Here is a 12,382-nt window from a genome sequence, read left to right on the forward strand (position 1 = left end):
CATAATCCAATCAATGAAAAAATTCAAAAAAATTGTTATTTGACATTTTTGTTTCCAACTTCTCTTTCTAAAAAATGATTCGAACCGCATCTGGCCAATTAGTTGGAAAAATCTTTGTGTGAGGGGGGGGGAGTGTAGAGTCAGTAATTGGGAAAATTTAGCGAGAAAAGGGGGGTATCAGTTGGTTCATTGAAAATGTCCTTCCAAAAGGTTCTTCCATGGTCCTTCTAAGGTCCCTCTTTTTAGTTTTCAGATTTTGTTAGACACCCTGTTTCTGATTTTGTTATCAATTTCCTATTCTTTGGGGGGGGGGGGGGTCATTTTGAATGCTTTATTTTTCAAATTTTTTGTTTTGTTTTTAACATTGTTCCCTTTCTCTTTCTAATTTTTTTCTTATTTGAATATGTAGTTCTGTTTCAACTTGTACATGAGTTGTATGTACATATGTACCGACATAACAATTTTTTTGCGGGTTCTATTTTTTTGGAAAGAGGGGAGGGGGATTTTACGATTCCGTTTTCCGTTTTTTTTTCAGCTTTCATTTTCAGACTTTCGATTTTCAGTTTTCGTTTCTATTTTTTCAACATAATTTTCCATTTTTTGGGGGTTTCATAAAATTGTTTTTGATCTTCGGTTCCTTATTTTTTGATTTGTTTTTGTTTCAAAATTTTCTGTTTTCCATTTCAGTTTTCGATTTCTTTTCTTTGTTTTCGTCGTTTTTTTTTCGATTAAAATGACTCACTCCAGGGGTTTTGAAAGGAAAAAATTTTTGGATGTTGAAGTTGATTTGGATGGTTTTTTATGGAATTTTTTGAAAGTCTGGAATTTCCAAAATATAACCGAAGGCTCTAGAAAGGCTTGAAACTACCTCCAATCGAATCAGTATTTTGAGAATGGTGCCTATATGATATAAATTTTAGCTCTCCGACTTTATTGAACGAAATTTTCCATAAATGCCAATTTTCAAACACTTTCCGGAGGCTCCAAAACTGCTCAAAAAAATTCGAAGTGGTTTCTTATGAGGTAGGTACTTAAAAATATAATGCATACCAAATTTCATTGTGCTGGGCAAATTTGGCAAAATTTTTATTTTTTTCTTAATTTTTGGCCATCAATATCGAAAAAAACACTTCAGTTCTTGAAATTTTGACTAGTCAACAGGTCATATTGTATTTTTGCGTGCTCTTTAAATTAGGCTTTGTCTGGTTCAAAATAATTTCTGCCAATTGGGACTTGCCATCGAAAAACTGACTTATTTTTGGTTTTAATTAATGCGGAGTATTGGTTGCCCCAAATCAAATTTTTTTTAATTCGACAAATTTTTGTAGTTCTCAACAATTTTACGGCTCATATCTTTTCATCCATTTTGATGAAAAAACGAATTTTCTTTATCTACAGGAACATCATAAAACGCCTCACTGAAATCAAATTCAGAATTTATAAAAAATAAAATCGATTATCGTTTCAAAGTAAGGTAGTCTACTTTGAAAACATTTGGAAAAAACGACTGCTAAAAAATTACGCGTAATTTTGTTGCGAAAATATTTCCTTATTTAGGCGCGTTCGAATAAGTAATATTTCAATTTAAACTTCGCAGGGCAGAGTTTTCACGAGTAAATTAATCTCGTGGAGAACTTTCTTATAAATAGATATACTCGTATTTTGTACTTCTCGCGTTTAATGAAGTTGCATGAAAATATGTACAACTTTCATTCGATGGTTTGGCCTTCCCGTTTACACCTACGATATACAACTACAGAGGTGTTTCGTAATCACGATAGTTTGCAAAGTATTCTGCTTCACACGATGAGATGAATTCGCAATAATCGTAGATTCGTCCTCGAATCGCAGCGTACGAGTACAGTATTACAGTAGGTACATAACTATTATTATGTATAATGGGGAGAAATCGACCACGTAATATATTGTACCAACAAACTCTCAAACTTTCAACTTTTCGTCTTCCCTGTACAGCTCTTTTCTGTCTACGAAAATACCATACCGATCACTGAGACCGAAATGTACCTATCATAATCAGGAGTATTCTACTTCTAAAGCGTAGATATTATTTTTATCCTACGAGAAGGTGAACTCCTTTCTCTAAAAATACGATAAGACAGGATCACTTCAAAAACCTTTCGAACACCATTGCAGCTCGGAAAACAATTCTAAAAACAAACAACTCGCGAATATACGAGTACTTACACAGTTTACTCGAGTTCAGACTTTGCAGACAACACGAGTACATATAGATACATAAAATTCGCGACTCGGACACTTCTATCGAAGATATTTTGTTTTGAAAATCAGCTCGGATATCTGAATTCTATTCCTTGCGTTGACATCTATGTTCCCAAGCACGTATAAATTGATAGACCCAACCTTGGCTTGATTTGCAATTGAGACTGAGGATAAATACGGTTGACGACTGACGTTTTTCCTCGAGAGGCTCTATTTATCATGGGACAGTCTACGTAAGACCCTTTTTGCTCGAACATATACGGTGAGTTATGCATGCAAAATTCCTACAGTACACAGCCTACATACGTAATACGACAATACACAAACACCAACGGTATATCGATCAGATAGAGCAACAAGTAGAGTAGGTAATACTGGATTTTAGGGGCAGGTACGCGAACGTTGGCTCGAGCCAGAGCCAGAGCCATTCTGTTAAATATGTTTCCATTACTAGCTGTTGAAGAGTGCAGAAATTTGGCGCAGTTAATTTGAAATTTATCATTTCATTCATTTATGGAACATCGTATATAGTGTAATTATAAACGAAGAAGAACCTATCTCAAAGTACCACATAAATGAGAAAAGTTGACGAGGCAGTTTTAAGCCTTATATAAATCTCCATTATCATTATTATTATTATTAAGAGTAAAGTGCTTGCAAAAAGGTACGCGGATGGTGATAAAAGTTGGTAGTTTTGATAGGTAACGAGCTTTTGAAAATCATGCGACCGCAGGACAGGGCATCGTTACAGCGAAAAAAATTGTTTTTCGATGCTCGCGAATTTGGCCACACGATCAATATACTCGTAGAATGCGTTTGCACGACGACCACCGACGTGTCATTTAGAAAAAAAAAAAATCGCTTCGATATCCGGTGAAAATAACTCGTGTTACAAATCCATTTAAAAATTTCTTGCAAGCTGGAAACTGGGTCGCGAATGAACTATGTTTTTTTTTTTTTTTCATTTTGAACGTCGCTATTACGTTAAAGTACAGAAACCACCGTCGCGATGTTTTCCACCACACTCTCTGATGGTGGTGTTCTTTTCATCATCTCGACAAAAGCAAAGTACTACCGCGATAACCGATTATTTTCCATGCTCGCTTGTATTATGCAGCGTTAAGTGACGTATGCATAATTATGTGCTCTCGAATTGCGAAATGTGTACGATGTAGGTGTGCTGAATATATCTTTGTACTGTGTGTCTCGTAAGGTCTGTTCTGTATGCACATAATGCTCGTTCGTGATTAAAGTGATATTACATTCCTAGCAGTTGCCTGTGTAGAGGTATTGAAGATGAAATTTTCATATTTTTTCTCATTTTAAAATGAACGCGAAGTGACATCATGAGGGATAGTTCTGAAATATGTGTCACCAAGAGTGGTGGCTGGTGGTAGTGGTGGTGTTGTGAGGGTCAATCCATCTCCAATGTAATTTGATGAGGGTTAAAACTGCGAGAGCAAATTTCTGAAGAACAGATTCGATAAAATACTTATTTTAGGTAGAAAAGCATGAGTGTATCTTTGTTCACCTTCTAGGATTTTTTTGAGACCTAACAATAAGTAGAGTGATTTTTTTTCAAATCAGAAATTATCGTTTTTCAAAAAATGACAAAAAATCTAGCTCGTTTTCAAAATTGCTAAAATTGTCGTTTTCTTGCAGAAAATTCCAAAACATCTCACTTTTTTTTCAAAAATTGCCCAAAAGTTCCGATTTTTTGCCATAAATTGCAAGAAAGTTTTATTTGTCATTGTTCCCAAAAGTAGGTACTACTTTTTGCTTTATCGCGTTTTCAGAAATCGATAGTTTGTCATTTTTTAGGAGGTGGGGAATCCAAAAAGTCTCCCTTAGTTCCAAAATTGTCCAAACGTCTCTTTAAATTTCATAAAAATTCCCAAAAACTTTCGCTTTTTTGGTAAAAATTGCGAAAAAGCATCATTTTTTGCCCACAATTTCCAAAGGTGCTGCTTTTTGCTTAAATAGTCAAAACCTTGCTCTTTGTCAAAAAATTGACAAAATTTCCGTTTTTCAAAAATCGACAAAAATTTTTGCTTTTTGATGAAATTGCTAAAAAATTTTGTTTAAAATACCAAAGGTCTCACTGTTTTCCAAAAATTGCTCGTAAGTTATGATTTTCTGTCATTTTGCCAAAAAGTTTTTTTTTTGTTATAGTTTCCAACACTTCTTACCTACTATTTGCTAAAATCGTTAGTCTGTTTTTTCACTAAAATTTTCGCTTTTTTCAAAAATGTGGTAGAAATTTGTCTTTTTTGAAAAAAATTCTAAAACGTCTTACTTTTTTCCAAAAATTGGCCAAAAGCATTATATTTTTCTGATAAAATTGTCAAAAAAAAAAATCAAACAAGGCTTAATTTTTTTCATTGTTCAAGAGTTATGATTTTTTGCTATAAATTGTCAAAAAGCACGTTACCTCTTCTTGCTGAAAGGGTCGAAGTGAACTTTCTCATCAAACGTTAGGTACCTACAATGTATCTAGTTCAACTTTTTAAAATTAAAAATCTGAACCTTTCGTTCTGATTTGTTGACTTTTTTTTTCTACATTAAAACGTTTTGCTCACGTTTTGCCAATTTCTTGGTTACTTTTTTTTCAAATTTAATTCCATCTAATTTGCTCCAAATTTTTCATCAAACGAGTCTAGAATTATTTTTCTCGCATCGCAGGGAGGGGGGAGCGCGGTAGAGCCAGGTCAGTTGAAATAAAGAAAATTTGGTAAGTAAACGAGGTGAAATGTTTTTCATCCGTACAAATTGCTTTGAAGTAAATTCTAGTTCATCTTTCTGCCACGGAGCCGATCTTGTTAATGCCCTCCTCTCCACTCTTTTCTACAAGTATAGGTAAGTATCTGCTACCTTCATCAATCAATTATTAGAAATCAATATGTATGCTTCTTCTTGTGATGTATGTTTCGAAAAGAGATTGAATTATTGATAAATTCTCAACTACCTAGTTCAACAACTTGAGAAGTTTGAAAAACCTTAACTTTTCGGATACGAAATTACGAAACTTAGCATTTTATCGCGTTGAAACGATTGGATTACAAAAAAGTTCGTATAGAGATGTAAACTGTACAAAAAGAACTTTGTGGATGTTCCTACTTGACATGGATAGTGTAACGTTTCATTCATCTCAATGACCAGTATGGAGAACGTAGGGAAAAAATGAAAGTATTGGACGAAATAGCATGTTGGGGTCAAATTCGATTTAATTTAATATTAAAAGTTTGCTGTGTTTATTTTTTTTCAAGTCTAGGGTTACTGTTTTGAAACATTCAGACCTACATGTACTCGTACGTGTAAAAAGAGACCTTCATAATTTTTAAAATATCAGCACGTGCTTTTTATTTGCAAGCAGGTAGCAATTTTTTTTCGAGATATTTAGTTAATTTCACTAAATTATACCATCCTTTAAATTAAAATTAACGTCTTTTAATTAAATATAAAGCGAGCAACAATAAATTAAACGTCTTTATAACCGAGTACGAGTCAGCAAGAGGACAGATTTTATCGGATTTTTGACAGCTTTAAGTAATACTTAAGGGAAGTAGATTTATTTTTCGGTTAAGAGAAGAGCGATACCAGTAGTTGACGACGACGACGACGACGTCGAAAATATAAATTACATCGTCAGTAAGTCTTCAACCTTTAATGTCAATTCACTCGAACATGGTTTTTTTTTCGCATTTGCGATGGTACGAATACCCAACATGCATTACGTGTACGTAATATAGGTTTCCCTGCGCGTTGTAAGGCGAACTTCAACCCCCACGATGCTAAAAAGTAATGACATTTCATACACGTAATTTTGAATAATTTATCGCACGAGTAATATCGTACGTAGGTATATCGAATGTATGTGAGAAGAATTTCTGTTCGTTTGTTTCCTGTGTTACGTTTGAGGATTGGGGAACTTTTAAATTAGATTTTAGTATGCATAGATTTTGGTATTTCTCGAGTTTTTGAAATCTAAAACATTGGTAGATACCACTGCGTTCCAAAATATTTCCTCAGTTTTAGGAATGATATTTTTCAATATTTTGGCATCATTAATGCTAAATATTTGCGAAGAACCCCACTAAACACGGATATGAAGTTATATTCACACTTGAACCCTTCTGAAGGCCACATTTGAAGAAGAGGGTTGCCCAATGTGGCCCTCAGAAGGGTCCAACTGCAAATCTAACTGCATATTCGTGTTCAGAGGGTTCGATTCATATGATAACGATACCCATATTGTCAATCTTATTTCGCCCCAAAATTGGGAGAGGGGGTGCCCATGGGCTCAAAATGGGGTGTTCAAGAAGTTGTTTGATTTTCAATTGTTTTTAGAGGTCTGCGTGCAAAATTTCGAAGCTGTATCACTGGCAGTATCGTTTTTTTTTTGTGTTGCCATTATACAAAAAACACATTTCCAAGTGTTTTTTGACTTTTTGAAGATGACCCACCTGGAGGAAAAATTTTTAAAAAAAAATCAATAATAGTAATCACGAAGGTATATTTTTGAAAGATAAAAAATTTTGTGTACTTGAATTTAGATTCGGAGATGTGGTGGTTTTAAATTTTCTTTTGACAATATCTCCCCTCTGGGAAAACTCGTAGAAGTACATTATGATTTTATCCCCGAAAAAAAAGTTTTTTGCCATTGTGGGCAAAGGGGGTGCCGTGACTGAAAATTTTTTAGCTCCTATATTTTCTTAGAGAAACACCGCAATGCTTCATCAAAATTTCAAAAATCCGAAGACACGGGCATTTCATTTATTTTATCGGGGAGGGGGGGTAGCGGGGTACCCTTTAGGTATTAGGCATCTGTTAGGGCTTGGAAGGGTCAGATCATCAAAAAACCAGTTTGATACTCGGACTCAGCATTCCCAAAAACCTCGATATAGTCCAGCATATGACAATAGGAGTAATTGCACCCCCACCCCCCACGCCAATCCTCCGGGACAACTTTTTTCTTAAAGAGGACATCCTTAAGGAACATTTTGAGTCAAACTTGCCCAAAAAAACCTTGGCCTTACTTACTAAATGGCGATGGCGGCCAATTTGATTGACTGCAGGTCAGCTGAAATCGCAGATTTTGCATTTCAACAAAGGACTTGCACGAACTTTTTCAAAACTCACAAAGGTAGATTGAAAGATCATGCAAAAATTTATCACCTGTCAAAATTTCAAGTGCTAAAGTGCGTTTTTCGATTTTTGGTGAATTTTCAAAAATAAAAATTTTGGCCAAAATGTGAGAAACAACTCAAAATTTTACCAAATTGACCAAGAAAGCTGAAATTTAGGATATACCCTATTTTCGACCTGCCAAATCGATTGGAAACGGTTTCAACTTGTTTTGAGCAGTTCTGGAGCCTACAGCAGATTTTTAAAACTCGAAATTCCCTCAAAATTCCATTAAATTGTAGTTGTAAAGTTGAAATTTATTCTAAAAACTAATTTCAATACGCTACGAAGTACTGCAAGTGAATTTCAAGTCGTTTTGGAGCCTCCAGCGACTTTTTGAAAATTCCTAAAGCCTCCAACAGATTTTTGAAACTTTAAATTTTCACAAAATTTCATCAAATGGAGATGGAGAGCTGAAATTTACTCTACACTCCGATTTTAACACCCTCTGAAGATGATTTCAGGTGGGTTCAAGTAATTTAGAGCCTCCAGCGACTTTTTTGAAAATTACTGGAACCTCCGGTAGATTTTTGAGACTTGAAATTTCCTCAAAATTTCATCAAACTGAGATGGAGAGTCGAAATTCATTCTGCAAAATAATTTCAATACACTACGAAGTTGACTGCTAGTGGATTTCAAGTCGTTCTGGATCTTCCAGCGACTTTTTGAAAGGTTGTATCGCGTTTTTTTGGCAAATTGAAATTTTCTAAAAGTAGCTGGAAGCTTCTTCAAAACCATTTGAAACCACCATGTATTCTGCGAAGTGAATTTCAGCTTGTCAACTCCTTTTAACAAATTAATGTTGCGGGAATTCCAAGTTTCAAAAATCGCTGGAGGCTCTAAAGTGACTTGAAACCACCTGAAGTCGTCTTCAGAGAATATTAAAATCGGAGTGTAGGGTAAATTTCAGCTTTCCATCTCCATTTTGATGATATTTTGTGAAAATTTAAAGTTTCAAAAATCTGCTGGAGGGTTTAGGAATTTTCAAAAAGTCGCTGGAGGCTCCAAAACGACTTGAAATTCACTTGCAGTACTTCGTAGCGTATTGAAATTAGTTTTTAGAATAAATTTCAACTTTACAACTACAATTTGATAGAATTTTGTATAGGAATTTCGAGTTTCAAAAATCTGCTGGAGGCTCCAGAACTGCTCAAAACGGGTTGAAACCGTTTCCAATCGATTTGGCAGGTCGAAAATAGGGTACATCCCAAATTTCAGCTTTCTAGGTCAATTTGGTAAAATTTTGAGTTTTTTCTCACATTTTGGCCAAAATTTGATTTTTGAAAATTCACCAAAAATCGAAAAACCCACTTTAGCACATGAAATTTTGACAGGTGATAAATTTTTGCATGATCTTTCGACCTACCTTTGTAAAGTTTGAAAAAGTTCGTGCAAGTCATATGTTGAAACGTAAAATCTGCGATTTCGGCTGACCTGTCAATCAAAATGGCCGCCATTTTGTAAGTAAGGCCAACTTTTTTTTTGGCAAGTTTGCTTTAAAATGTTCCTTAGGATGTCCCCTTTAAGAAAAAAGTTGTCCCGGAGGATCTGCGGGGGGGGCGTGCAATTACTCCTATTGTCATATGCCGGACTATGTGATATTATCTGTTATCTGTTATTTTCAGTCATGTATGCGATGAACCCCCCCCCCCCTCCATCAATTCTCTTTTGCAAAGGTGTCACAACTAGGCAAATAAATTGAAATTTTCTCTAAAAAGAGCTCATTCTCGACTTTGTTATTGGGGGGGGGGGGGGTTGCGGTTTTTTCCATCAGTACTGCCCCCAAGAAATCGATCATCAGATTTTATGCATTTTTTAGTATGGGTAGAAAGTTGTCAAAAAATGATTTTCTCCAAGCATTGCATAACAAACCCCCCACCCCTCGTTACGAGACTCAAAAATCCTTCCGTTTGATTGTTTTTTTAATATCTGGGTGATTTGAAAAGTTATGACTGAAAAACCAATGTGTGGGGCTTTTTGAGCTCTCAGAGGAAAACAAGTCATGCTCGAATATTAGTGAAGCTTAGGAATATTGAATTTCCTATCGGTGGAGTGGAGGGGTGAGAATTAGCTATGAAAGAAATTTCACCTTTGTAGGCCAATTTTATAAAATTGTGATTATTTTTCAATTTTGAACCAAAGTTTGATTTTCAAAAAATCATTTAAAATCGAAAAATACAATTCAGTACCTGAAATTTTGTCTGGTGATGATGTTGGAAATTGAACGTGACAAAACTGGAGTTGTAATTCGTAATCCTCGAACAGTTGTCAGTTTTGTATTTGAAATATTGAGTCACATTTAGGTAGATGATTCATATCGAAACGCAGGTATTAGCAGTGTTTAAATCATAAATAAATGTGAATAATGGTCCTCTAGTAAACGAAGATTAAATTAGATAGAACGTAATCTCTATGCATTGCAAAAACTCGTGCAAACTTGATGGGAACTCGAGTAAATATACGAGTATTTGTTTGTTTATACCCGAGCTTACGTGTATCAGTTCGTCTGGTATAGTGTGTGATAGTCTGATAGATAAAGAATAAAATGTCGATGTACTCACTTTTTCGGTCGTGCATTTCCATCGATAATCGCATCAGGGCTGGCTTTTTCGGGCGATAAATGAGATCCGACATTTTTTTCGGCTGCATCTGCCAAATCAGACATCACGAAAAATTAACACAAAAAGCAAACCGAAGGAGAAAAAAATTAAATTAAAAATCGAAAAGAAGAACGAAAAACTCGAGTAAAAAAACAACAACAACGCGAAATATATCGACGAAAAAAAATTACGACGACGAAACGAAATGAAAAAATAAATAAATAAATGAAAAATAAAAATAAAAATTTAATAAAAATAAAAACACTGGAATGGTTCAAGACGGCATAACCGGTTTCAGAGCTTCGTACTCGTACGGTTCGGAACCGACGACGAGGGTTTCATTCGGACTCGTAATTCGTAAACGAACGGTTATGTATTTACAGAAACGACTATTCGTCAATTATTGGTAAAGTTTACTAAATACCAGCGAGTTAAAGATAACATCGGCCAACTGAATTGAACGCGCCGGAATATCACGACCCAATACTCGACGGTAGCTGGTGTAACGGTATCGCGTAAACAGTATAAATTGGGAGGTGCTGCCGCCCCAAAAAATCAATGTAACCCCCGGCCGTCTGCTGCCGTCGCATACCCCCATAACCAATCGAACCGAGCAAAGTTTGAAAAAAAAATTCCAGCCTACGATGAATGTAGCCTAATGTTGGTAGCAGTGCATGTGAGCGCCCTGCTTTTTTTTTGGTTTTGGTTTTGTCTATGTTTTTATAATATTTTCTCAAAATGACGCGAGCAAATTTATCCTCGGGAGAAAAATTTACTTTAAATTGGTGGGCACTTGGTACTTTTTAAGCTTGCTTATCCGGCCGACAAATGGGGTCGAATTTAAGTAATGAACGATTTATCAGCCTGGTGCCCTTGTGTGCCCGAGTCAACGTACGTTACTTTAGCGTAGGCATTCCAAAATTCAAGATGCGACCTTGTTTGCGAATTTTATAGGCATTTGCGCGTCAATTCGACCCTTAACGAAAGTTTTTTTTCTTCTCTGTTTTTCGACCCTTTTTTTTTTCGTCGTAGGTACCTAAGTAATTTGAGAATCGATGCGATGTAGACTATAGAACTTCATCGTGGAGTTGGAATTACTGTTGGTAAAATTACACTTCTTTGCTTAAAATTTAGTGCTGGTACGAGAGATAAAAATTTTGTAATCGTGACAGAAATAATTATTTCAAATACGAGTCGGCACTTTCAACAAGTAATCGTTCAATTATCTATTCAACCGTACGTCCGTTGAGTACATTTTAATGTCGAATTTATCACCGTAGGCGTACGTGTCTCGTGTAGTCTGCAAAAGTCTACAGTTTTACGTATTAAGTATAATCAATTCGTCTAGTACATAGATACTTAATTAAGTTTCGCGTATTGTCATAGGTCGTCTATACATTGTATTTGTTTAGGCATATTTTCCATTTCAAAATCAATAGATTTGAATTTTTTCAAATTTTGAAAATCTTGGAGAAGTTCTTTATCCAAAATTTTGGACTGTGGAGTTTGAAAGTAAATTTTGAATAGTTCCTATCCTAACTACATATTTTAGTGGGGATGACGAAAGAGAGAAATTTCGGTTTAAAATTCAGGGTCTTTAAAAATTTGTCGTATTATACAAAACTTAAACTAAGGTTCTTGAAAAATCTTGTCGAATAATTTTATTACTTGGATTGCTAAGATCTTTCATTTATGTTACATTGACTATTTTTTTGATCGGATTTTCGTTTTGAAGGCTGATTTTTTACTTGTGTAATACATTAAACTTTTTTTTTTTGAAAAAAATAGCGAAAATTTTTGTATTTTTTTATCAAACTTGAAATTTTTTATGAAAGTGCTCCACATTTGAGGATAAAAAAATATGAACCTAGTCACCCCCGTAGCCTAATTTAGATGAAAGAATTATCCAAATTCACGATTTTTTTGAAAAAATTACCCAATAGTAATTTTTAAATAAAATCCCCCCCCCATTGCCAAAAAGTTCTTTTCTTGTCATATTTTTAATGAATCTCTCCTCTATTTCAATAAATAAAATGTATTAAAAATTAAAATATTCAAAAAAAAATTCCTTCCAAATTTGTTAAAGATTTTCCAAATATTGCTTTTCTACCAAAATTATGCGAATTCGTGATTTTTTTGTCAAAATTGCCAAAAAGACCTTTTTAGTTTTTTCTTAGCCAAATTTCCAAATAGAGTTATTCTTGTTTCAATTGAAACATTCAAATAATTTCTTCTTAAATCTTGTAGGTACATATTTTGTTACTCAAAAGTCCTGCTTTTCTGTCAGAATTACCCAAAAGTCATGATTTTTTTCCAAAATTACCAAAAAGTCATTTCTTTGGCTTTTTAGTATGCGT

At 34.6% G+C, this 12,382-nt stretch overlaps 2 protein-coding genes across 7 annotated transcripts in view; one reads left to right on the forward strand and one right to left on the reverse strand.

Annotated features, from left to right (window-relative positions):
* Nucleotides 1-12,382, forward strand: part of LOC135846809 (uncharacterized) — a 208,227-nt gene that overhangs the window by 92,260 nt on the left and 103,585 nt on the right. The window lies entirely within an intron of this gene.
* The window catches only part of LOC135846807 (sodium/hydrogen exchanger 9B2-like), a 131,962-nt gene that overhangs the window by 53,667 nt on the left and 65,913 nt on the right, over nt 1-12,382 (reverse strand). For both annotated transcript variants that reach the window (XM_065366089.1, XM_065366090.1), the window contains one exon: nt 9,987-10,074. In XM_065366089.1, the coding sequence (XP_065222161.1) occupies nt 9,987-10,074 (88 nt within the window). The remainder of the gene's footprint in view (nt 1-9,986; nt 10,075-12,382) is intronic.

Source organism: Planococcus citri, chromosome 5 (assembly GCF_950023065.1).
Source record: "Planococcus citri chromosome 5, ihPlaCitr1.1, whole genome shotgun sequence".
NCBI lineage: Eukaryota > Metazoa > Arthropoda > Insecta > Hemiptera > Pseudococcidae > Planococcus > Planococcus citri.